This window comes from Crocodylus siamensis, chromosome 15 (genome assembly GCF_052110815.1).
Source record: "Crocodylus siamensis isolate JL-2025a chromosome 15, ASM5211081v1, whole genome shotgun sequence".
Lineage (NCBI taxonomy): Eukaryota > Metazoa > Chordata > Crocodylia > Crocodylidae > Crocodylus > Crocodylus siamensis.
In genome coordinates, this window is record NC_143409.1 from 52,485,618 (window position 1) to 52,510,850 (window position 25,233).

The window sequence follows — 25,233 nt, forward strand, 5'->3', positions numbered from 1 at the left end:
CTGCCCAGATCACAGCTGTAGTCTTGCTGTGGGTGTCCACGGTGCCCCTTTTACCAGCCTGGAGCTCCTGATGTACTGCAAGGGGTGGGTTAGATTAAACCTTTGGTTGCACCAGATGCATGGCTGGGGTATCTCTCCCTTTTGGATTCTCCACGTGGAGGCCTTTTAGCACTCTCCCTGCTCTTGGTTCATGAGATTGGTCTCTCTTTCCCCGTCCCCACCTCACCATGAACATCTTTGTCCCCGGGATTCTGTAACATTGCTTCCTTAATTGCCCGCATTTCTTCCTAAAAGGACGAGCACAACTCAGCACCTGCTAATATGATCAGGCTGCAACATGGACACAGGCTTAAGTGACAGCAGACCCTCCTTCACAGCACAGATCCACCTGAGCAGAAGAGCCCATCAGGTTAGTATTGTGCAAGAACCTGCATTTCTGTAGCCTACATCACACAAGAGACTTGTGTCAAATCCAACCACCTAGGACTCACTTAGTGAGTGTGGAGTGATCACGCCCTCATCCTCCTGTTTTTTTTAAATTAACTTTTGTCTCACAGGCCAAATTAGCCAAATCAGTTCTGAATTCAGAGCTGTGTGGCATTACCACCGGCAAGTATCCTACCTCCCAGACTCTTCATCCTGGGGCTTCAGATATTCCCAAATCCATGGCAGGCATCCTGTGTGCAAGCCCTAAGCCCAGAGGCCTTGGGGATTCAGGTGCCCCCTAGTCTTGCTTGCCCCTAGCCAAAAGGAAAGCTAGAAGGAAAGCCCAAAAGCACTCTCCCACCACCATAAGTTGGGTAGCCAAGCTCCTTGCAATGGGAGGCTATACTAAGTAGACTGTCGCAGGGGTACCTTCCCACAGTGCAATGGACAGGTCTTCACCCTCAACTACACCGAGTCATTCAAGGCTGAGAAGATGGGGCTCTCCCCTGCTAGGTCATTAAAACCACCTGGGCTGAAACCATCATCATGGTATCTCCTAGAGAGGACTAAAAGGCAGTACTAGGGGGGCAATAATAAAGGTCCCTTCAGAGGAGACCTTGTGCTACCAGATCAGCTGGTTTGACTGGGGGTTGCCTTCAGTATAGGTCTAGAGCAGGGGTCAAACTCCCCTGGAGCCCCCGGGAGGTGCTGTCAGTGCTCTGTCCCCATTCCCCAGCACGCTCCTCCTCACAGTTTCTACCCTGTGTCCACCACGTGCAGACAGGCTCTCCCACAATGCTCTTGGAAACAATTCACTCCCTGTAGCACCTGGCACTGGGGGACAGGCTGCCTGGCATCTCAGCACCATGCACAAGTGAAGGCACAGCCCAGGTAGAGGCAGAACCCCAAGGGTTGCTTTGCAGTATGGTTATCCTTGAAGGGAGACCTTCAGCCACCTCCTGGGCAGTTCCCCTGGTGTGTGTATGTGCGTGTGTGTATGCACTTGCATGTGTGCACGTGTATGTGCAATACAGGAAGTACAGCTGGGTAATCATCCCCAAAAATCTTTTAAATCCATGTAACGTCTTAGGGAGTGTGGGTAGAGACAGGATCCAAATCTCTCCAAGCCCTTACCAGATAGGGAGGGACAAGACAGCCTGTCTTTCTTCCCTCACCATCTCAGCAGCCAGAAGGAGCCTAGAGATCGGAGGGAGTGTTGGCGACAGGTCGGGCAGGATGCCGGGAAAGTCCATGCTAAGGCACGTGTTACAGGCTCCGGTAGCTGCAGTGCCACAGGCTGCCATGTGAGGCTCTCAGATTTCCAGGGTCTGGTAGGTTTGGGGCTGGTAAGAAAAAGTGATAAGGGAGACAAAGGTTACTCCACGGGGGAGTCACAGTAGTAGCACCATTGCTCATGTCCCCTGCTTTCGCTGGGCTCAAGACCACATTGGGGTGAGGGGAGAGATGGTTGGTCTGGATGCAGATGGACTCTGAGCCTGAGAGTGAGATGTGGGGAGGGGGACTGAGGTGAGAGCGAGGGAAGGGAAGCTACAGGTGGGAAGATCTAGGGTGGGCAGGATGGGGGTCCTGACCCTGGTGAGCCTGGGTAGGAGATGGGAGAGGGCAGGGGATTGAGTCCTAGGGGCTTTTTTTTAGGTGACCCAACATGGGGGAGAGATGTGATGAATTGGCAGCGTTCACTGGGGTCACTCCAGCGTTCCTCCTGATCTGGGCACTAGATTCTCTCTTCTGCTGGAGCTAAGGGTAAAATCACAGACTCCTAGCTACACACTACTTGTCCCAGCCCTTAGAGGACCCCCCCTGCCCCTTTCATGAAAACTGGTGGATGCAGGACCAGAGGCTGTTCTCACTCACACACACCAGGGTTGATCCTCCAGGCTTACATGCACACATGCAAGTATGTGTGCACACGCATGCACACACACACACACACACACCCACACCCACCCACCCACCCCACTTTCCAGAACAGGCTGTACGCAAAATGTTCCCCTCTCCTCACCCACTGAACTGGTTGAACCAGTACTTCCAGTCCTGTTCCTGCCTCATCCCATGTGTGTCCCTGAATCATTGCTGCCTCACATATCATGCACCTACCCTCACTGGGTACTGATCATGTAGGCTGGAAAGCAGTGAATGAGACTGCCCAAGGAGTAGCTGGGACCAGGACTCTGCAGCCATTATGGGGGGTAGGACTGCGCCTGGCTTGGCACCATAAGAGTGAAGGAATCCCTCAGCTGGGACCAGATAATATCCATTTAATCCAAGTTTCTGTTCCTGATAGTGGCTGGTTTGTACAGCATCAGAGGCCAGGAACCTCCTTGGGGAGCACTGTTTTTGCTCAAAATGACAGTGCTGCTGGTTTTAGTACAATTGGGCTATGTAGATAGGGCCAGAATGAACTACACTCATTTAGCATCCCCATGCACACTGGCCTGTCCATCCACCCACTGCCACCAACCAGCCATTTGCAACCATTTGTCTATCTCCATGCACATGGTGCCACCCACATATCCTTTCACTAGAAAATATCTTTCCATTTTCTTCACTAAAACCTAATATGCTGCATCCTTTCTCAGATTTCCCCTCTCTCTCTTTACATTTCCTTCCCCTCTTTGTAGGAGGGAGCAGAGCTGACAGGTTACCATGAGAAGGATTGGGAAGTGGGGCTCCTGGGTTCTTTTCCTGATTCTGGGAGGGCAATCTTCATTCCCAGAACTAGGGACAAAACCCAGGAGTCCTGATTTCCAACCCATCCCTCCAGCCACTGCATAATACTTCCTTGGACCTGTATGTGACTGACCTGCAATCACGTGCGTGGCAAAATACATTGATTTATTCTTTTTAGTTGCCATCTTTTTATTTGGGCGTGAGTCTGGGTGTGGAAATCAAATCAGATTGGTCCTCTCAGAGCAATTCTCTGGAAAGACAAAGTATAGGGATGACCTGGCCTAAACTTTATTGAAACCACGGATGTAATTGCTCTCTTTCAATTTTAAGACACAGTTAAACTCCCTATGAAACCAGACTGCTTAAACAAAGGAGGCCTCCACCCCAACATGTCATTGCCATGTTGAAAGGCTTATGCAATGCAGATGTGTCTGGAGGGGCTTCACTGGGTATTGGTCTGTGAAAGTTTGTGTGTCTGAAGGAAACAACAGAAAGACCAGAGAAGAGGAGAGAAAGACAGCAAAGATGCCTGAGCAAGCCCTTGAAGTGTGTCCTTGAAAGACATTTAGGAAAGGAAGAGCTTTTGGATCAGATGCTGGCTAGAAGAGGCTTGGTGCCACTCTTTGACTCCTGACACGTTCAGGGAAGCAGGTTGTTGTAAGCCTGATGGTCCAGGAATTTTCCAAGAGGTAAGGATTGCTTAAAAAAAAAAGGCCTTAATCCTCAGTTTTTCCAAGAATATTTGGCCAGCTGCATAGGTCAAAGGGGTTAATAGTATGCGCCAACCCTGCAAGCCCAGAAACTGGCACAAGAAGCAAGGGGAAGTTTCCACTTTTATATAGAAAATCAGGGGTTAGGGTCATAAGCTAATAGGCCAAAGGGAGGGAACAGGTAAAAAGTAAAGGAACATCGACATTGTGATAATACACTCAGCACGTTGGGCATCTATACACTTGCCAGATGTCTGTTCCAATGCCCATTAACTAGCACATGTTGGAGCAGACTCCATTAATTGAGTTGGCTGGACCATGCTAATTAGCAGTCTCCATGTCACACAGATTCGCAGAAGTTTAGGGCTGGAAGGGACCTCATGAGATCACTGGGTCCAGCCCCCCTGCTCTGGGCAGGAAAGACTGCTGACTGATGTTATGTCTGCACGGTGATGCCAGGACCTACAAGTGTTGGAGGGTCCCTTTAATGATACTTGCGGAAAACCCACGACTTGGGGGGCCGTGCGGGTTTCTGGGAGTCGCAGTCCAAATGATCAGTCAACACAGCTCTGCAGACTGCCCCTGGTTCCTCCTGCTGTTACACACATTGCATACTCATTACAGTATCACATCCACAACTCAGAGCTGTCACAGTTGTATAATTTAGGGTTGGAGTGTTGCTGTAGCCACGATGGTCCAGGAAATTTCCAAGAGGCGAGGATTTTTTAATACATCTTTTATTAGACCTTATTGGTGGGGGAGGAGGCACAGGCAATGTGTCAGGCAGGTGTGGGGGGGCACAGGTGATGCACCAAGGGGGTGGAAAAGCACAGGTGATGTGGCGGAGAGGTGGGGTGGGCAAGGTGGCAGGGTGAGACAGGAGTCATATGTCCCCCAAGATTTCGTGCCCATAGCCCCCCCCCCCCGTGCTGGACCAGCTCCGAGCAGGAGCCACCCCTGCGGCCCAGCCAGTGGGACTTGGTGTGGGAGGGAGTGCTGGGCTGCCATGGGTGCAAAGTTGAGGCACAGCAGTGGCAGTGGCACAATGCTGTTGGGTGGATAGGGGACGCCTCACCTTGGTGTCCATGGTGGCACGTTGCTCCCTCCCGTGCTGGATCCCACTCATTAGGCTGTGGAGGCAGTTCCTGCCTGGAGCTTGTCTAGCCTAGCTGCATCCCCGTGCCCTGCTGTGGGCACAGAAATCTCAGGAAGCACGTGCCCTCCCACCCCCTGCTGCATTGCCTGTGCCCCCCCCTGCCCCCGCCCCCTTCCCCACACACCCACCCTGTTCTCCACACACTGTGGGGCTGGGGACGGAGGGCACACATCTATCAACTTACAACAAAAATAAAATTCAGCGCCTATCCTAGGCACCCCTTGGGAAATGCCAGCTCTTATTTTTCACTCTTTTCTTGACTGCAGAAAAAAGAATACAGAAGTTTTTCTGTTGCAAATAACTCAGACCACAAATATGGATTTCTATTTGAATTCTCTGGGTTTATCTTGTGAATCATGCTTGTAAACCTAACAGTGCTAACACTGTGGCACCCAGGTGGAGAGACATTGCTCTAGTTTCATGGTAAAACCCCAACACTGAGACCGAAAGCAGCATGTTGAAACCAACACTGAAAGCAGCATGTTCCAACCTGGGCTACACTCAGGACTCATGTAATAGTGCCAATTAGAGATGTAATTTGTAACCAATGCAATTGTATGAATAGGAACCCAAATGTGGGCACAGGTAAGTTGTCACAAAGGTGCCTAATGCCAGCAGCATGTGTTCCACAATGGTGCAGGCAGCTTCTGTGTGTGGCTAGTGGCAGATCAGGGACATAGCAACATATACAGGCAGGGGAAAGGGATAAGGGTAGCATCGAGGGATGGTGCAGGGCTTACATTGTGGCACACCTACCAAAAAGGTTGGCACCCACTGCTCTCTAAGCAAGAGCTATTCCAGCACAACCGCCTGAGTCTGTTTCCACACCAGACATACTACATTAACTATGGTGGAGCTATGTGTGTGGCACTCATAGGCCATGGAACGGGGTGGCCTGACCAACTTTTAGCACATTAATTTATATAATCCACAAATGCACAATTGTCATTCCAGTTAAAACTGTATGGCTATTTTTTTTAACTGCATAGCTAGAAAAAATTAACGTGCTAAAAAGTGATCAGGCCATGGCCTGGGTGGCCCACCCCGTTCTGTGGCCTATGATGTTACCAGGGTCTAAATAAAGCTAGTCAGATTTCCATCATTAACTACTTTTTGACAGAAAATTGGTGGCTAGATGAAACAAATATTTTGGTGGAAAGGTTCTTCCTCCTGCAGAAAATGTTACCCCCTTGAAAATAATCTGAAGACTTGTTTTTATTTCCAGCACATATGGGCTTTCAGTTGTCTGATGATGAATTTCCCTGGAAAATGTTGATTGCAAATTTGATGGGAAAAAACAGCCACCTGTGAAAAAAACCTCTCAGCTAATGGCCCTGATGTTGAAAATGCAGGTCCTGCGCAGACACATAGTCAGAGACTGCCCCTATCCCAGCTGAGATCAGGCCCTGTTATGAAAGATGCTGCAGGTATGGACACAGACAGAAGTAATGTTTTGGTGCGTGATCAGCCCCCCGAAGCACTGTATAGCCATGCCCTGACAGAAGTGCACTTTTAAAGAGCACTTTAAAAGTGCCCAATAGTGCTCCAAAGCAGAGCACCTTCATTAACTTGTGTCAGTGCACATTGGGAGCAGGGCCAGGCTGCACCATCCCAGTCTGCAGAATGGGAGGAGGAGAAGGGAAGGAAGGGAGTTTTAGCTGGGTTTGCCCATCTTGTGCTGGAGGGTGGGGTGGGTGGATTGGAGTCTCCCCACGGTGGAGAGGTAGGGAGAGGCAGCCCCAGCCCAAATAGTTTTCAATCTAAACAGACAATTTTGGGGTATCCCGTGTGTCATACATAGAATATATAACTATTTCCCTGACATGGAGTTACTACTGTAGTGTTTGGTCTCTATTTGTAACTAATGCTAACTTATGTTTATTTTTCTTACATTTGTATGGACTATAGGTTATGGGTATACATGTCTTAAGATGGATAGTGAGTTAATTGCCAGATCAAATGTCAGCAGTGTCTCATGCCAGAATAACACACCTCAGAGGAAGTTAATCTCTGGAAGATACTCATAATATTTGGATGAATACAGATCAGCCAAGGAGATAGCAAGCACCTTGCTTCTTGTGCCAGTTTGTGCAGAGGCGTCAGCCCCAAACTGTGGCAGGTCACATATCCAAGCACATAACTCACTTTACACAGATGAGGGCTGCCATACAAAATACAGTTTCATACTAAAAAGCAGCTATGCCCCTCCTGAGTAAGTGCTAGCTGAAAAACTAGAATTAAAACTTGATCTGTCAGGAAGGAGAAATCATACCCAAAGAATGCATACATTTCTGCTTTCCTTAAATGCTATGTTGAAATCATGAAGGACCCCTGACAGGCAGATAGCTAAGAGGAGGACATCATCTGCATAATATGTATGCTTTTCAAGAACTGAATAGAAAATAAAGTCTATAAGAGATTACTCTGGTTCCCAGCTCTTATGGCTGGTACATCAAGCAGGCAAGCTGCTTACCAGAACTGCTGACAAGGTTCACAGAGGGACTCTTTGCTTGTCAGAGATGGGGGACTGCGTTCTAAGAAGAAAAGCAGGGTGACAGTCTTTCTGGTTTTTATTTCGATTGTAGTCTGTTTTTCAAATAGACTAGCTACTTTTGTTTATATGATCCATCTTCTGTGTGTAATAAACCCTGTTTCTCTTTTATGTACCTTACTGATTTTCTGGGGTGAAGTGATGTTCAGTGCAATCAGCAACTGCAATCAGGACTCGTGGTAGAGGTGATATATTTTATTAGACCAACTAGATTTTTGCAAAAAAATATGTCTTTAATTGCAAAAATCTAGTTGGTCTAATAAAAAAAATATTGCTTTTTCCTCTGGATCAACACAGCTACAACCTGGATACCATTGACAATGACAGGTATTTCACTTCTCTGGAACTGAGGATCTATAATATTTCATCAGGCAAAGGATGAACAACCCGTAAACTGGGAGGTTTCCTTTAATGCAACTTTGAGGTCTAGTCTGGGGTTGGGGGACTGAGATTTGCTGCAGTGAGAAGTTATCCCAAGAGCAGCAGAAGAGTGGGGAAAGGCTTGGAGCCGATGGATCACCCCGATGTTGCACCAGATTCAGTTTGTCACACAATGATTTACCCAACATCCAGCACTCAATCTGTCATCCACACTCAGATGCCTGCTTCATGTGGGTGCTCCCACTTACTTCTATGAAGCTGCTCCTCTGCGGTAAGTTCGACCAGTGTGTCTGCAGTTTCCACAGGGAGCCGGTGTGGCAAAGGGAGGTTAAGTGCTTTGCTTAAGCACTGCAGGGGCCTTAGTGAACTCCTTCAGGGGGAGGCACTTGTTTACATCAAATCCCAAAGTTTAAAGAAGTGGCCTGTACATGCAAGTACTTCAAATGAGAGCCACTTGAGACTCCTGTAATTCTAATCAGTCAGGAACTAAAATATGGAGCTTACCTTAAAACCAGACAGCAGCCTCTGTGCCTCCCTTCCCGTGGTTCTGAGACCCCCCTACCTTATACCATGCATTTTACTTCATCTAAAACATTAGTTCTCATTCCTGTAACAGCTTCAGGGAACCTGCAGGCTGGAGCAGGAGTTGTAGGAGGAGTGATTTTGAAGCTGATGTAACTTCCTAGCAAGCCCTTCCGCATGCTTGGGGCGTGAGCAGCAGCATGGAGTACAGTGCACGTAATTACGATCCAGCTGTTACAGTTCTAATGGGCTTTTGGTTGTAGCCATGCTGGTGTAAGGACACAGGCAGGTGAGGTTCTTTGGGTAGAGGTGATATCTTTTATTAGACCAACTGCGTAGTTGGAAAAAGCCCTTTGCAAGCTTTCAGGCACAATCACCCTCCTGCAGGCATAGGGAGTCTCTGCTGTTCTGAGACTCCAAGGAATGAAAGAAGTTGTAATGCGGTCCCTTTATTCTTACCCAGTGTGCTGTCATTGAAACAATCCCGCCTTGCTGGGGGAATGGCCTTCCCCTGTTTTACCTAATCCGTTATCCACAGATGCTGAGATTGTGAATGCATGTTACATTGCATTCCGGTGGTTTTTTTCCTTTTCCCCTGGTCTTGCAGCTAATGAGATGAAACCTTTAGAGGGAAGCTGGGAGCAGGGAACGCACCCAGAGGAATGAAGCAACAGGGAAGGCTGCTCTTGCGCTCAAGCTCCAGCTTCCAGCACAGGACCTGAAGGTGGAAATCTTAGCTTTGCCACTGACTTTCATTGCAACATTGGACAAGACTCTGCATCTCCCGCATGTCAGGTTTTTACCTGTATAAAATACCCGTAGCTCTTCATACCCACAGCTAGTATCAAGTGGAGTGCCCCAGGTATCGGTCCTGAGGCAGGTTTTGTTCAATATCTTAATTAACTGTCTGGAAGATGGCATACAGTGCACCCTAAGCAAGTCTGCAGATAATAGCAAGCTGAGGGGAGTAGTAAATACTAGGGCTGCGCAAAATTTCGCCGGCTGTTTTGTTTCAACGCTGTTTCGACTTGCTTCGAGCTCAGAACAGCGAAATAGAAATGAAACAAAGGGCTTTGAAACAGCCTTGAAACGAAACGAGGGCAGTCGAAACGTTTTGAAATATTTTGAGTTTCAAAACTCAAGCAGCGCTTGCCTACAGGGAAACAGAAAGTAAGGAGAGGGACGGTGAAGTGGGGGAAGGACTGCTCTGACATTGACTGTGCAGCTGGCCAGTGACTGTGATCCTTCCCTGAGGTCCCTTCCAACCCCAGTGCCCGGGGGAGGGATGGAAACACAGCATAAAAGGCTGGAGCACTGTGCCCAGTTTTGGGCCCTCCCATGAATGTCGCATGCCTCCCGAGGCTAAGAGGACATGGTGATCACCCACAGGCAGCGGTGGGGGCAGGCCGAGCTGGGAGCTCCTGCAGGCAGCCACAGCAGTGGCGGCGGTGAGGGGATGGGGGAGAGGTGAGCGCCAAGCGGCAACCACCTGCAGACACCACCAGCAGCATCAGTGCCAACCAGTGGTGATCAGTGACCGCCCGTAGATGCTGCTGGCACCGTTGGCGGTGAGGCTGGGTGGTGGCGAGCGGTGATTGCCCCCAGGCGACGCCGGCAGCAGCCAATCTCAGGGGATGCACCACCAATCTCAGGGAGTGCAGATGCACCCGCATGCACCCCCTACGTGTCACCAGTGGGTCCTCCACTACAGAAAGGATGTGGACAAATTGGAGAGAGTCCACCAGCCTGCAATGCAAATTGTTAGGGGTCTGGGACACATGACTTTTGAGGAAAGGCTGAGGGAACTGGGCATATTCAGTCTGCAGAAGAGACGACTGAGATGGGATTTGATAGCAGCCTCTAATTGCCTGAAGGAGGGCTCAAAGAGGATGGAGCTGGACTGTTCTCAGTGGTGGCGGATGACAAAAACAGGAACAACAGCCTCAAGTTGCAGCAAGGGGAGCTTAGGTTAGATATTAGGAAAAACTTTCTCACTGGGGGGTGGTGAAGCACTAGACTGGGTTACCTAGAGAGGTGGTGGCATCTCCATCCTTGGAGGTTTATAAGGTCCAGCTTGACAGAGCCCTGGCTAGGGTGATCTAGTTGGGACTGGTCCCACTTTGAGCAAGGGGTTGGATTAGATGACCTCCCAAGGTCTCTTCCAACCTATATTTTCTATTTTTTTATGTGTTTGTGTAGAATGTGCCCTAGCTCTTCTGTAGTGCTGCTTCACTGCAGATCTCCAATTGCTGCATCTAGGAGGTAACATATCATCATCTCCATTGCGTAGACAGAGAGATTGAGGCACAGGAAGGGCAACTGATTTGCCCGAGATCAGCACGAGGCTAATGCTGAAGCTAGGACGAGGACTCTGATTGCTTACATTTTTGTCCAGCAGCCCACACAAAATAGGCAGAAGGCAGTGCAGGGTGGCATCTGCCTATACACGTCCTCATTGACGTTGTAATTAGACTGTGTTGGAGCAGACCAATTAATTGAGTCTGCGCCGCGTTCTGATGCTGCAGTCTTTCTACACCGTCATGTGTATGAAGCCAAAGCACATTTTTAAATGGCTGTGGGGCGCTTTAATTAAGCCTTGCCCAATGAGATTTACATAAAGAGCCCGGCAGCCATTTTTAAATCCACAGGGGCTTAATACCTGTGGTGGTGAGGCATTTTAAGTAGAACAGCTTTATGGGAACTGCTCTAATTAAAAGCCCTCCTCCTTTCTCCCTACCTCCAAGCATGTGCATAGGCAGCCAGGGGGACTAAATGCTTCAGAAAGGCTTGTGCTTTTGTAGGCAACAGCCTGCTGCTTCACATGCTATGGAAAGGAGGACCCGGGTAACTATAGGCCAGTTAGTCTCACCTTGGTCCTCGGGAAGACCTTTGAGGAAGTTATCAAGGTACTGGGACAACTCCCCCACTAGGATTACGCATGGGCTCAGGGGACATGACGCCATGCCTAGGGTCAGTGACGATCTAGTTAGGGAACTCTTGGAAGGGCTGGATGTATATAAATCAGCAGGTCTGGATGCTCTTCATCTGAGGGTACTGAGGGAATTGGCAGAGGTCGTAGCAGGGCCCCTGGCATGGCTGTATGAGCACTCGTGGTGCTCTGGCCAGGTACCAGAGGATTGGAAAAGGGCCATCGTGGTCCCCATTTACAAGAAGTGGAGAAAGGAGGACCCGGGTAACTATAGGCCAGTTAGTCTCACCTCAGTCCCTGGGAAGACCTTTGAGAAAGTTATCAAGGAACACATCTGCAGGGGCCCAGCATAGGAGGTAATGCTCAGGGGTAACCAACACGGGTTTATTGTGGGCAGATCCCACCTGACTGATCTTGTTTCCTTTTATGACCAGGTCACAAAGCCCTTGGATGCAGGCACTGAGATGGATGTCATCTACCTGGACTTTAGGAAGGCCTTTGACACTGTTTCTCACCCCATTCTCATAAAAAAATAACTAGGTGACTGTGGCATTGATGCCTACACAGTCAGATGGGTGGCAAATTGCCTCAATGGTCGCACCCAGAGAGTGGTGGTGGACAGGTTGCTTTCGACCTGGAGGGATGTGGGCAGTGGGGTCCCCCAGGGCTCGGTCCTTGGGCCTGTGCTATTCAACATCTTTATCAGTGACTTGGAGGTGGGCGTAGAAAGCACACTGTCCAAATTCACTCATGACACAAAGATGTGGGGAGAAGTGGGCACGCTGGAGGGGAGGGACAGAATCCAACTAGATCTAGACAGGTTACAGGGGTGGGCGGATGAGAATAGGATGGAATTCAATACAGATAAGTGCAAGGGGCAGCGTCGAGGGAGAAGGAACCTGCAGCACACCTATAGGCTGGGGAACGCCCTTCTCAACAACACAGTGGCTGAAAGGGATCTTGGAGTCATTGTTGACTCCAGGATGGACATGAGCTGTCAATGTGAGGAATGGTCACTAAGGCTAACCACACCTTGTCGTGCATCCTCAGATGCATCTCAATCAGGTCCAGGGAGGTGATCCTTCCCCTCTATGCGGCACTGGTCAGGCGGCAGTTGAAGTACTGCATCCAGTTCTTGGCACCACACTTCAAAAAGGATGTGGCTAACCTTGAGAGGGTCCAGAAGAGGGCCACTCACATGGTCAAGGGGCAGCAGGCCAGGCCCTACAAAGATAGGCTCTCAAGGGAGGTGGTGCTCTACCTTACCTTGGGGGTCTTCAAGAGGAGGTTGGATAGATATCTGGCTGGGGTATTATGATCCCAGCACTTGTTCCTGCCCAGGGCAGGGGGTTGGACTTGATGATCTGTTCAAGTCCCTTCCGACCCTAGAAACTATGAGACTATGAAGCTATGACTGGCAGAAAGAAACAGTTTTTAATAGCAAGGAATTTAAATACAAAGGAAAGGGACAGAGGGAGGGGGCACTGCTGAGACTGGCAAAAAGTGAGTTGAATAGATTAGTAGGGATAACAAAGCAGTTAATGCATTGAGGGACATAAAGATAAACTCCTGGAGTTAATACCAAGTCCATGTAGTAGAATAAGAATCCATGTTGAGTCCCTGTTGAGACCATGCTTAATACAATCTAGACTGCATATGATTTCTTGTTTCAGTTTCATGTTCAAGTTGGGTTTTTTTTTTCCAAGTTTTGTTGTTTAAGGACAGCTAATCTGAGGTCAGCAATGATATGTGGATTCTCCATCTCAGGAAGTAGTCATGAAGAGGTTGGACAGCCACTGGTCAGGGGTGGTCTAGGCATAGCTATACCTATGTTCTACTACGGGTATTTACCATGCTTTTGGGTTTGATTGGTTGCTGCACTGGGTCAGGGGGGATTTTTTTCCCCCTTTGTTGCTGTATGTGTCAGGGTTTGTTTTTTTTAAGGCCTTCCTTAGAGGCTTTGGGTGTTGGCTGCAGCCAAGGCTGGGGATTAGGACTGGGGTATGCCAATGTTTCTACTGGGACTTAAAGCTGGAGGTTCCTGACTAGAGGGTCTTGCCCTTCCTCTCAGGGTCAGACCAATCACTTTATTTGGGGTCAGGTAGGAATTTAACCCCATGGTCAGGGTTATACAAACTGTGGGGGGTTTTGCCTTCCTCTGAAACAGGGGGCATGGCCTTCTTCCTGGGATCTCTTTGGTCAATATTGACAACCTTTGCAAAAGCAGGATGTTGCCTTCTGTGGTCTCCCTGCTTTACCTGTGGCAGGTTAGAGTGTTATTAGAGGTGCATGGTTACATGGGTCCCATATTGGACTGGCACCAATATAAGGCAAATCGACAGTATTGGCAATCAGCTTTTTTTGGCTGACATGGCCAATAATATGGCTGATAAATGCCCCATGCATGTGCGCAGCCACAGCACAGCCTGGTGGTGTGGAGAGCAGCCAGGTCCATCTGGTAATTGTGCTGTGGTGGAAGGGGTAGGGGGAAGGAAGGGGTATTGGGGGGGGCACAGACTGAGGCCCCTGCAGTGACGGAGTGAGTGGGAGTGGGAATTGGAGCGGGGCTGGGACAGGGGCTGCCCAGCCAAGGCAGGGCATGGGATGGCAAGTGCCTTGTCTGGGGAGCATGGGGAGGGGGCAGCTGCCACTGCTATGTGTGGGTGGGTGTGTGCCACCAGATCTGTGTGCAGAGCAGAGCGTGCTGTAACTGTGGGTTGGGGCCAGGGCAATGCTGGGCTCTTCCTGGCAGGGGGCTGGGCTGGGCTGTGCTCAGGGTAGGTGGTGGTGGTGCTGGGAGAGGGGTCAGAGGGGTTGCAGCAAATTCTGGGGCAGCTGCAGTCCCTGCCTCCTGTAGCTCCCTTTCCAGCACTGCTGCTGCCCTCCCCAAGCACAGCCTGGCCAAGCCTGTCCTGCCAGGAACAGCATGGTGCTGCCCTGGCCCTAGCCCATGGCGGCAGCCTGCCCTTGCCCTGAATGCAGATCTAGGGACACACCTCACCCTGCCCTCCCAGGGTGCATAAAGAGGTGGGAGCTGCCCCCCCACCCCACTCCCCTGGATAAGCCTCTTGCAGCTCTGTCCCATGCCCCACCTCGCCCTGGCTGGACAGTGCCTGCCCCAGCCCCTGCCGCAGCCCCACTCCCTCCCCACCACATGCTTCTTCCCCACCCCTCGCCCCTTCCAACACAGCAGACTTATGAGCCAGACCTGCTCTCCACACTTCCTGGCTGCATATTGGTAATTGGATTGGTATTGGCCGATATGGCTGGTTAAAAATCAGCCATCAGTATCGGCCCAAAAACTATCAGTGCACCCCTAAGTGTTATGTCTTGTGTTGGGTCAGGATTGCCCGTGTGTGTAGTTTTGCTAAGAAGTTAGACGATGGATTTGTATAGGTTGGTTTGGATAGGGATGATCCTGCCTCTGGAAGGGTTTTGAATTAAGTGATCTCTGGAGGTGCCTTCCAGCCCTACTTCTTTATGACTGTATCCAGGGAGGTTCAAGTGTTCTGCTGTGCAGTTTTGTTTCTTTCTGGAATTAATACCCAATCACTGTCCACTCACTCCTTTACATATGGATTCCTCCATGTGGCCAATCTAGGCACCAGAGGGGCACTGTAAGCAGGTGATGGTATATATGACATTGGTGGAGGAGCAGATGAATGAACCCTGAATGTTATAATTCATGTGATTCAGTCCAGCAATAATGTCTCTGTTAATGAAGGATCCAGCTGGCAGCTAGGTCTGTAGCAAGGCTTGGTGGCTTAGTAAAAATTGGAAATAGGCAGTCTGTTGATGGAGACAGATTTGAAGTTGGTCTCTCCAGAAACAGACTACCTAACTACTTATTTAATTTCTACAAGTCTGTTCCTAGTATATGATGAAGTAGGCTGTTACCTACAAAAGCTCATGCCTCTCTGAACCAATTAGTTTCTAATGTGCCACCCTGTGCTACTTTTTGCCTGACTGCAGACTACTGCAGCTAACCACATTGTCACAACATAGACTGTAAGGGCCAAGTCCTGATTCACCTTTCAGGCTTCTAAGTGTACTTAAGCATCTCAGTGTGATCCTATTTCACCCTAGCAAAGACTATTTATGCATCTATTTTTGTAACATGGTGTCATCTTAGCTTTAAAACTCAGGCACAAAAAAGGTAGCAGGGATGAACTTTGGCTGTTGTCCATGACTTTGCAATCATTATTGCCAGTGGCTCCACAGAGTCTTCAACCAGTTCTTTGAGCACCCTGGAATGAGCTTTATCAGGCTATACTGACTTAAATTAATTCATTTTTATCAAAAGCTCTCCCATGTGCTTTTTACTTACTAGGATTCTCAGCCCTTCTTCTTCATTGCCTCTATTATATTTTTTAGCTGTTTGTAGGTTAAATTTTTTTTTTGTGAAGATTGAAGGAAATAGCCATTAAGCATCATTGCCTTTTAATAGCAATCCCTGGCTACTAAGCAATAAGCTTATAGCTTCCTTGTCTTTCTTTTCCATCCAGCAAATGTATAGGATGCTTCTTGTTGTCTTTAACTCACCTTGCCAAATTCGTCTTGCTGTTCTGAGGTGTACGAGGGTGTTGGGAGTGTTCCCGGTTGGCCTCCTGCCTGCTGTTGCTCTTGGTGTTCAGACTGATTAGATCTATGTGCTCTCAGGGGCCATTGCTTGCAACCAGTCTCCTGAAACTGGGGTGTGACATGGGAAGAATGACTTAAAGTCATGTTCGGTGGTGAAACCTCAGATAGGTTTATTGTCCCTTAAGACAGTGTGCAAGTAGGTCTGTATAGCAAACAGCTCGGCTCAGTGAAACTGCCTGAAGAATGGTAAGCAACATATTATGTGCACTTACACCCCCTAAGTCACTACAAAAGGACAAGTCTCTCAACACCTGTATTTATAGCTGAGATGCCCCTACCCCATACCGATTCTTATCTCTCTGTCTGTTGAGATGTCCTTTTTTACTCACCTCTTTGCCAAGTGCAGACACCTGAAGCTCATCCTTTGCCAGCTGTCACTCCCCCCTGCCAAGTTCGGGCATCTAGAGCTCACCCCGTGCTGAGTTTGGATTTCTCCAGCTCACTCCCAGTTGTGTTTGGGCTTTTCCAGCTCCCTCCCTCCCTACTGAATTTGGGTATCTCCAGCTAATCCCCGCTGAGTGCAGCTCACCTTGTGTTATCACTGCATTTTACCAGCAAGTTCTACTTCCTTACTCTGCAATTTGTTCAGCTACTGTTTCTCATTTTGAATCAGTGTTTTTGTTCACTGTATCTATTATCATGTCAAGTGCTACTCTGAAGATCCTTTGTGGCTCCTTAGCTTAACTATAGCTTAGTACAGTGGTCTCCAACCTTTTTGTGAAGATCACGTTTTGTAAGTAAAGGGAAACCCAGGATCTACTGCCCTGCCTCACCCCCTGGCTGCCCCCCGACCCCTAACCCCTGCCTCCTGGACAAGCCACCGGGGCTCTGATCCCACTCGCCCAGCCCAGCCCAGGCAGCAGGCCGCTTGGCTCAGCGCAGCCACGTGTGTCCTGCCGCTCCCGATCATGGAGCCTCTGACAGACTGAGATCGGCTGTCAGAGGCTCCATGATCGACCAGTTGATTGAGATCGACTGGTTGGTGAGCACTGGCTTAGTATCACTACAGCCTAGCCTACCTGAAACTCCTGTGCCTCATTTTTCATCTTGGCTGTTCTGATTTTGTCCCTGCATGTTCTTGTTGTTTTCTTAGTGACTCATCCTTCTTTTCATTGGCTTCATCTTTCTCTTTTGGTGGTGAATCTATCCCATCAGTCTCCTGAGGTGGTTTTTATCTTGTCACTATGTTGTAATATCTTCTCATTAAGCTCCAACATCATGTCCTCTAGGAATTTCCACCCATCCTGGATTCCTGTATTCTACAGTCATCTCATGTGATCTTACCTATTTTTATTCTGAGTTGTTTAAAACTGGTTCTTTTGAACTCTGGCATCCTTGTTTCACTAAAAATCATGCCTTTGCTTTTTAGAATAATGAATCCTATCATGTCCTGACCACTTCCTCCCAAGTTACCCATCACCTTCATCTTCACAACTAATTCTTTGTTGGTCAGAACACAATCCAGGAGAGATAAGCCTTTACTGTACTCTTTACCTTTCTGTGGCAGGGAGCTGCCCTCTATGTGTTAAAAACAAACTAGACATTTCATACTTTGCTGTAGCAGTCTTCCAGCAGGTGTCAGTATATCTCATAAAGTTTTGGATATTTTTGTTACTCCCTTTAAGACTGCAGTACCCACTTCTTCTCCCCGACTTGATAGTTTATAAAAAAACCCTTGTTATGGTTCTTTTCCCTCTTTATCTTCACCCAGATACATTTGGATTTGCTGCTTTCTTTTTTCCTGGAAATAAGTATAGATTTTTGACATCAATACCACCCCTTTTTTCCCGCATACACTACCCTTCCAAAACAAGACCCCTAATCCCTGCTGCCCCCCTGACCCCTAACCCTTGCCTCCCGGACAAGCCACCAGGGCTCTGATCCCACTCACCTAGCCTGGCCCGGGCAGCAGGGTGCTTGGCTCAGCCCAGCCACGTGTGTCCTGCCGCTCCCGATCATGGAGCCTCTGACAGACTAAGATTGACTGTCAGAGGCTCCATGATCGACCAGTGATGGAGATATTGACATTTTTGTTACAGGAACTGTGCCACCAAGTTTCTGTAATGCCAACCAAGGCATAGTTTTCTTTACGTACTATGACTTATAGTTCATTCTGCTTGTTTCCCACACTCCTTGCATGTGTATGTATGTATAGCCCTTCTTCCTGACACTGGACAGCAGTAACCAAGGTCAAACTCAAATGAGAAGTTTAACACAAACTTTCCAGATCTGACTTGAGCCCCTACCCAGAGACCTGGGAAAACACTTTTTAACCAGATATTCTAAACCAAGCAAACTTCCCCACTCACAAGCAATGTTAACCAAAATCAGGGGTTATTACAGGGCAAACTTGCAACCTTAAGGGAAATGGTAGCTATTAAACAGTACCTGAAACCCAGAATGTTTCACAGTCGCAGTCAACTGGCCAAGCAGCCTAGGGGAGCTACTGCCTAACCCAGTTAAATGGGAAGAGCGACTCACCCAGGGCTGCCATCTGGGGGCTCTGCCACTGTGAAACATGCTGGATTCTGACCCTGATGTAAATCTGAAGCATCCCCAAAAGCTGCAATAGAATCAGTGGCAGATGCTGATTTCAGTTATCACAGTATTAACCTGGATTGACCCCCACACCAGTCAATAGAATCGGGAACTGGTTTTGACCCCACAGGTGGCAGTGGAATTAGGTCTTGATCCCAGTTACCTTGGCGTGACTAATCTGGATCAATGGTAGCAGATTAGGAGGCATTTTGAGAGGCAGGAAGATGAGAGGAGGTAGAAGAGACTGGTATGAATGAACATGCTTCCATGCTCATCCCAGCTTGCATACAAGCCAGGTCTGGGGATGTGGGTGGTTGTCTTGGGGCCTCTCCCCTGTCTGGCATCCTCTAATGTAGTTAGATGCAGATGTGGCCCAGGGGGACAAGATGGGGAAGAATAGAACATGCCACAGGGCTATTCGTATGTGCACAGAAACCAGGACTCCTGGGTCCTATTCATAGGTCTGGAATGGGAATGGTTTTCTCATGGGTTAGAGCATTTTATCCTCGGCTCTGGGAAGAGAGGGTTAGAGGAGGGGACTAGGAGACAAAACAATCTCCCAGCCCTTGGATGGGAGATTGCTGCAGAAGTGGGGTGGGGAGTTTCCTCCCTCCATGTTTTTGTTTATAAAAGGCTACATGTATATACGGCATGTTATACATGATACCACTACTTAAAAATAATAGTCAAAACAGACTTTAATTGAGCAATATTATCCTTGTGTAACATACGGAAGTTGAAATCTAGTGAATGGCAGTACTCAGCTCTTGGTCACACAGCACCCAGCCCCACGTCACACAGCCAGGACTGTGGGCGCCTTGTCTTAAGCATTTCAGGGAATTATTGGTTAAGACAGGGGATCAATTTATTCCCATTTCACGGTGTGACCTTGGGCTGGGCACTGCCAGTCACTGGATCTCAACTCCCTAGTGTTACACAAAGCTAACATTGCTAAATTAGTGCCTGTTGCAATGATCATTATTAAGTATTGCTGTCATGCACAGCATACCATGTATACACACAGCTGCTTGCAGACAGAACTGGGGACACATCAGCTGCCAGAAGAGGTTGATACCTTATAGACTCCTTCTTTCTGTGGGGCAGAACAAAGACATCCAGCCTCCCACTTCCTGTAGCCACTAGATGGTATTATTTTCAGCAGACTGAGACTAGAAGGCAGGAGTCCTGGCTTCCAGGCCACTCTTGCTCCAATCCAGGAGTGTTCAACCCCCCGCCCATGGACCACATCCAGCCCACGGAGCCATGTTGTCTGGCTTGTAGGTTTCCCCGTGGTTCCCAAAATCTAACTGCAGCTGTTTGCTGCCAAATTTCTGGACCTGTGGGAAACCCTGTGGGCTGGATAGCACAGCCTTGTGTACTAGATTAGGTGTGCAAGGCAATGCGGGGCCCAATGCCAGCTCCTGGGGCCAGGCAGGGATGACGTGAGGCCTGATCCCAGTGTGCAGGGCTGGATGGAGCAGCATGGGGTCTGCTCCTACCTCATGGGGGTCAATACAGCTGGTGGACTGCCACCATACCATACACCACTTCTCTAATTCACCAGACCCCATTCCCCTTTCAGAGCTGGACACAGCATCCAGATGTCTGACTCTCTTTTCTAGACACACCAGTCTTCTTCATGCCTGTCCACATTACTCCCATTGAGTCCCAGGTTAGGATCAATCATTGAATCACAGAACATGAGGGTTGGAAGGGGCCTCAGGAGGTCATCTAGTCCAACTCCCTGCTTCAAACAGGACCATCCCAGCCAAGGCTTTGTCTAGCTGGGTCTTCAAACCCTCCAAGGATGGAGCTTCCACCACCTCTCTAGGTAACCTGTTCCAGTTCTTTACTACCGGTGGGTAGTAAACCTTGTCCTCCTCCTAAGCTTTCCTAGTGGTTAGAGTGGATGTGTGGAAGGACTCCTGGGATCTCCCTAAAACTCTGGGAATAGATTTAGGTCAGGTGGTGAAAATGGTAGGTGCTAATTTCATCACCCCTGTTCCAGCTTGGCACATGACCTGTAGGAGGAAGCTCTAGCAACACTGTGTCTGTCTCTTTTGAAACAGGGAGACACTCCCAACAACCGAGACCGATACGCCCCAGTTTGGAGACCTGCCCAGCACAGCTGGAGATATAAGGAGGCATCCTGTAGCCCAGCTGGCAGTCCCACCTGCTCATGCTGACAGCCTCTCCAGGATCGACATAACCTACCTGCTTCCTTTGCCTGACAAAATGATGCTCAGAAGGGAGTGGGCACCTCTTGGTGTGAAAATAGCCCTCCTATTGGTTCTCTGCCTCCACCTTCCAGGTAGGTGCCTGAGTTTCTTGCCAGAGAGAGGGAAGGGGAAATTGGACGGCATCCCTGATTAAGGAGAAGTACGGTTATATTGGGGAGTGGAGAGATGCTGAACTGAGGAGGATCCCTGGGGTGTCCATATAAAGAGAGGATCCCTGGGGTGTCCATATAAAGAGAGTGGTTAGAGGAGGGCACCTGGATGTCAGGACTCCTGGGTTCTAGCCACAGCCCTGGGTAGAGAATGGGATGTAGTTGGCTTGAGTGGGAAGGACTGGGATCAGGACTCCTGGATTATAACCCCAGCTCTGGGAGGAGTGTAGCAGCTAGAGTGGAGCAGGGGGACGGCAGTAGTCAGGGCCCCTCTGTCCCAGCAGGTGCAGCTATCTTGGAGTGTCAGACACCGATCAGGGAGCTGAATAGAGCAGAAATTGGCTAAGCCAGTGATTTGCAACCTGGCTGTAATGGCACCCTGTGGTGCCTTGAGATCCTTTCAAGGGTGTCATGGGTCACCAAACAATATTTGCACTCTGCAAACATGATTCAAATGGGAACCCGTAGTGTTAAAAGCATTCTGATCTGTTGTCATCTTTCTGAGTTCTTTGCAACGGGAAAATGACTCTAATACTTTTCTGTAGTCAAGAAATGAGTGAAAGCTGAGAGCTGGCATGATCTGGGGGTATCTTGAATCTAAAAAGGTTGAGAACCACTGGGGTAAGCAGCTGCGTATGGTAGGGCTCCTGCAGGGTTGGGATAATTTTGTTGTCATTGGGCTGGAGTGCAAACACTGGTTAAATAGCCAAAGTGGATTCTAAAAAGATGGGGGGATGCGACATTTTGTGTGTTTCCCCTGCTTTTAGACACTAATGGGGAGCTGAGCATGGGTACCTCATGATGAGAATTTTTTAAAAATTTATTTAATTTGTATCCGAGGCCAAATTAGCAAAAACTAGTTCCAAATCCAAGAACCATAAATTGCCCTGCTACCGGCAAACATCCTTCACCCGCAACTGGGGCTTCAGAAGTTTCCAAAACCTTTGGCAGCACCCTACTTGCAGGCCCAAGCCCAGAGGCTTGGGGTTTCAGATGCCCCTGAGTTTTCCTTGCCCTTAGCCATAAGGCCCTCGGAGCAAGCGTATTTGAGACTGTAGAGAGCAGAGAAAATTAAAATGAGTGGGTAAGACCCAATGGGGGACTGTCTTGGGCATTTTAGGGGCAGATTAGAGTGGTGGGAGGGCAGCAGGAAGGGGTATCTGCAGTGTCAGTGGGGCTCAGGTATTAAGTAGACACCAGGGAACAAACAGGGGTTAGAAAATATTGGCATATTGCTGGGAAGCAAGATTTAAGTGAAGCTTTTCTCCCAGCATGCCATGACCCCCAGGTGTTTGGAGCACACAGAACTCAGGAGTTGTTTTACAGCAGGGTACATCTTACTGGTGGTCTCAGGCATGGTTGAGTTTGCTGTCTTGTACTCTGATCTGGAACAGGCTGTCAGCCAGCAACTCTATCAATTGAATTGTGAGGGCTACATTAAGCTGGGAGGAGCTGCAAATACCAGGAGAGCATGGGAAGCACCCAAAGGCATTCTCAGTACCAGTAAGGGCACTGTTAAAGGAGACTTGATTTTGCTAAAGCCTCGTGGGAAGAAGACTCCATGGGAGAACACTGTGGAAAGCAGGGAGGACAAGAGCAAGCTAGTAAATTAGGCAGCAGCTTGCAAAATGTTTTAGTGCAACAGAAGGGATTATCTGCACCACCCAAGGGAACGTAGAGCGCTCTCACTCCCTGCCGGAGCTACGGTCTGGAGCTCTGCCATGCTGAAAGCCTCTCAGCTGGGAGGCAATAAACCCCCTGTCTGCACAAACCATGGAACGAATTAGCAGGTAGCACAGGTTAAAAATGGTTAAAAAGGTGTTCTTTTCAACCCAACTGAGCAGTTCAATGGGAAATTACACTTTGGGTGACATTTTTTATTCTGTGATCACACAAAAGAATTTTTTAGACAAAAATGTTCTATTTTTCCCCCTTCCCATTTTTCTATTTGGTTTTCAGAAATGATTTTTTATTGTACATTTTACCCCAAATAAAACCTAGACTCAAAAACAATTCCTCAAAATTGAAAATATGAAATTGTGGGTTTTTTTCCAAACATGATTTTTTAAATCAAAAATGAACATTTCTAACATAAATTAGACACTTGTTTCTTCAAGATTGTAGCAGATTTTCTTTAACCAAAGCCAAACATTTTACCATATATGATTTTTGAAAAAACTTTTTCTTTTCTAAACCCAAACATTTTGAAAAACAGAAATGTTTCTGGCTTGATGCAGGGAAAAAGAAAAATAAAAATCATAGGAAAATCTGGAGAATTTAATATTTCTGATGAAAATGAATTGGCATTTTTGTTAGCCAAGACCTTATCAATGTCTTGTTCTCTGAGGATGCTTTGCAGGTAAGTTGTGTAACCATGAACTGCAGTCCCAGAATGCTTTATAGCTATTGTACGTTGATACCACAATAATAACATTGCCCAGTATGATTGGAAAGACATAAAATCAATACTTGCATAGATGGTCATCTTCATGGTACTAGTGCACAGCTGGCTGATGCCTTTAAGCTTTGCTGACCTGCTGGAGTTCATAATTTAAAATGAGCTAAGGAACCAGCAGAAAGGAAGACATGAGGTGGTGATTAATGTATGGCCTGTTCTGTGGGCTCTGTAACAAGATAGAGTATTAATGTGGGTGTGTTAAAATGTGTGGAATCCAAACTCATGGTAGAGGTGATATCTCTTATTGGACTAACTAGATTTTTGCAAAGAAAAGTAAGTCTTTAATTGCAAGCTTTTGGGCACAGACACCTTCCTTCAAGCATAGGAGGAAAGGTTGTAAAAGTTCTCCTGGGTAGAAATGAAAGTTCATATTTCATAGGAGAGTTGAAGGAGTGGTAAAATCTCCTGTTTGGAACTGTTCATTTTATAAGCAGGTTAGGCTCAGAGAAAAGTTGGAATAGTCTGTTCACCTCGAAGTTGCTTGGTGGTAAAAGGTGTGAATGCTCTATCGCAATTGGCGCTACAACAGATGGGGGTAAAACATAACTTATGTCTTTGTGATTTTTTGCAGTCTTTATAGTCCTCACAAATAATCTAATTCAACTGAGTCAGGCTGGTCTCTTGGTTCCTTCCTAAGGTGTAACTCTCCTGTTACAATCAAATTATTTTGGACCCGGTTTTGGTAATCCCATTTCCGCCCTGTGGTCTCTGTAGGTGTGGCACCTAGGAGCATCGAGCTTCCTGAAAGGGGTGCCCTGGACACTTTGGCACAACCCGAGTGGGAGTCCTCAGAAAATGAGGTGTCATCAGATGTCACAGCTGCCGAAGAGGAGGAAATCTTGAAGCCCTTGGTTCAGTACCTTGAGAAGACCCAGAAGACGAGGAGCCTCTCCCCAGATGTTCTGTGGTCGTGGATCCCTGCGTTGCGGGATCTCTTCCGCGCAGCCACTTCAACGCCACCCACTAAGCCAACGCCGTCCATGCCTGTCAGCACATCCATCCCGGAGGCAGCTCGCCCTTCCCAACCAGCTGCTGTCCAGCCCACCGTACCTGTGACCCTGCCCTCAGCTCAGCCATCGTCCTCAGAGGTCTCTGTCTCCATCCCGCCTGCTGTGTCTGAGGCCCTGCCACCACGCATGGGAACCCCACTCACAGTCCAGCCCAGACTCCTACACCTGTCTACCTCTGGGATGCCAGACAGTGAGGAACTGGAGTCATCAACAGAGAAAATGGACAACTAATTGCGACTGGGAGACAGGACTCCTGGGCTCCCTCTCAGCTCTGGGGATCTGGTGGGTTGGAGCAGGGACAGGCCAGAGAGTCAGGACTCCTGGGCTTTTTTTTTCCTCTGTACCTCTGCGGTCTGGTTATTATAAAAGGGTGCCGGGAAGCAGGGCTTCTGGGTTCAAGGCTTCTTTACTGTGCCCCTGACCCCAGCACCATGTCAGTGCCATCATCCATGGGATCTCCCTGACAGCATCTGCCCCTGAAGGGTGGAAAGAGGCAGGGAGCCATAGCTATTGGTCCAGATGCCTGCACATGGATGGTGGGAGTAGGGGTGGGGGATTTCTAGGCACCTCCTGCTAGCCACTTGCACTATGCAATCTGTACTCAGTAATAAAGATCTCAACCACAGAAGTGGCTCCTGCTGTTGTTGTAGCTGAATCTGGGGCCAGGGCAGCCACATGTGGAACCGAGCAGCCTCTGCTTCTGCCAGCATGCCCCAGCTGTGCACCTGAGGGGACCGGCCGCATGGGATACACGAGTACTGGCTGCACCAGGCAGGCAGCCTCAGTCTCTTTGGCAAGTATGGTGAGGAGCACCCTACCTCTTGCCAGGCC

General features: G+C 48.6%; 1 protein-coding gene and 1 long non-coding RNA gene across 2 annotated transcripts; one reads left to right on the forward strand and one right to left on the reverse strand.

Moving 5' to 3' along the window:
- Positions 1 to 1,474: 1,474 nt before the first annotated feature.
- Positions 1,475 to 8,554, reverse strand: LOC149852829 (uncharacterized). Its single transcript, XR_016439411.1, has 2 exons — positions 8,420 to 8,554; positions 1,475 to 1,769 (listed from the first exon to the last, which is right to left on the reverse strand). It is a non-coding gene; the product is annotated as an uncharacterized LOC149852829 (long non-coding RNA).
- Positions 8,555 to 8,622: 68 nt separating this feature from the next.
- Positions 8,623 to 25,019, forward strand: LOC149852830 (uncharacterized). The gene is made up of 3 exons (XM_090029564.1): positions 8,623 to 8,726; positions 20,615 to 20,856; positions 24,107 to 25,019. The coding sequence occupies exons 2-3, from the start codon at positions 20,781 to 20,783 to the stop codon at positions 24,631 to 24,633; spliced, it is 603 nt and encodes a 200-aa protein (XP_089885690.1). The 5' UTR covers positions 8,623 to 8,726; positions 20,615 to 20,780; the 3' UTR covers positions 24,634 to 25,019.
- Positions 25,020 to 25,233: the final 214 nt, after the last annotated feature.

Coding starts and splice junctions, on each gene's coding strand:
- LOC149852830 (XM_090029564.1), top strand. CDS start 20,781: ATGATGCTCAGAAGGGAGTGGGCACCTCTTGGTGTGAAAATAGCCCTC. Junction 20,857..24,106: donor TCTCTGCCTCCACCTTCCAG/GTAGGTGCCTGA, acceptor TGGTCTCTGTAG/GTGTGGCACCTAGGAGCATC.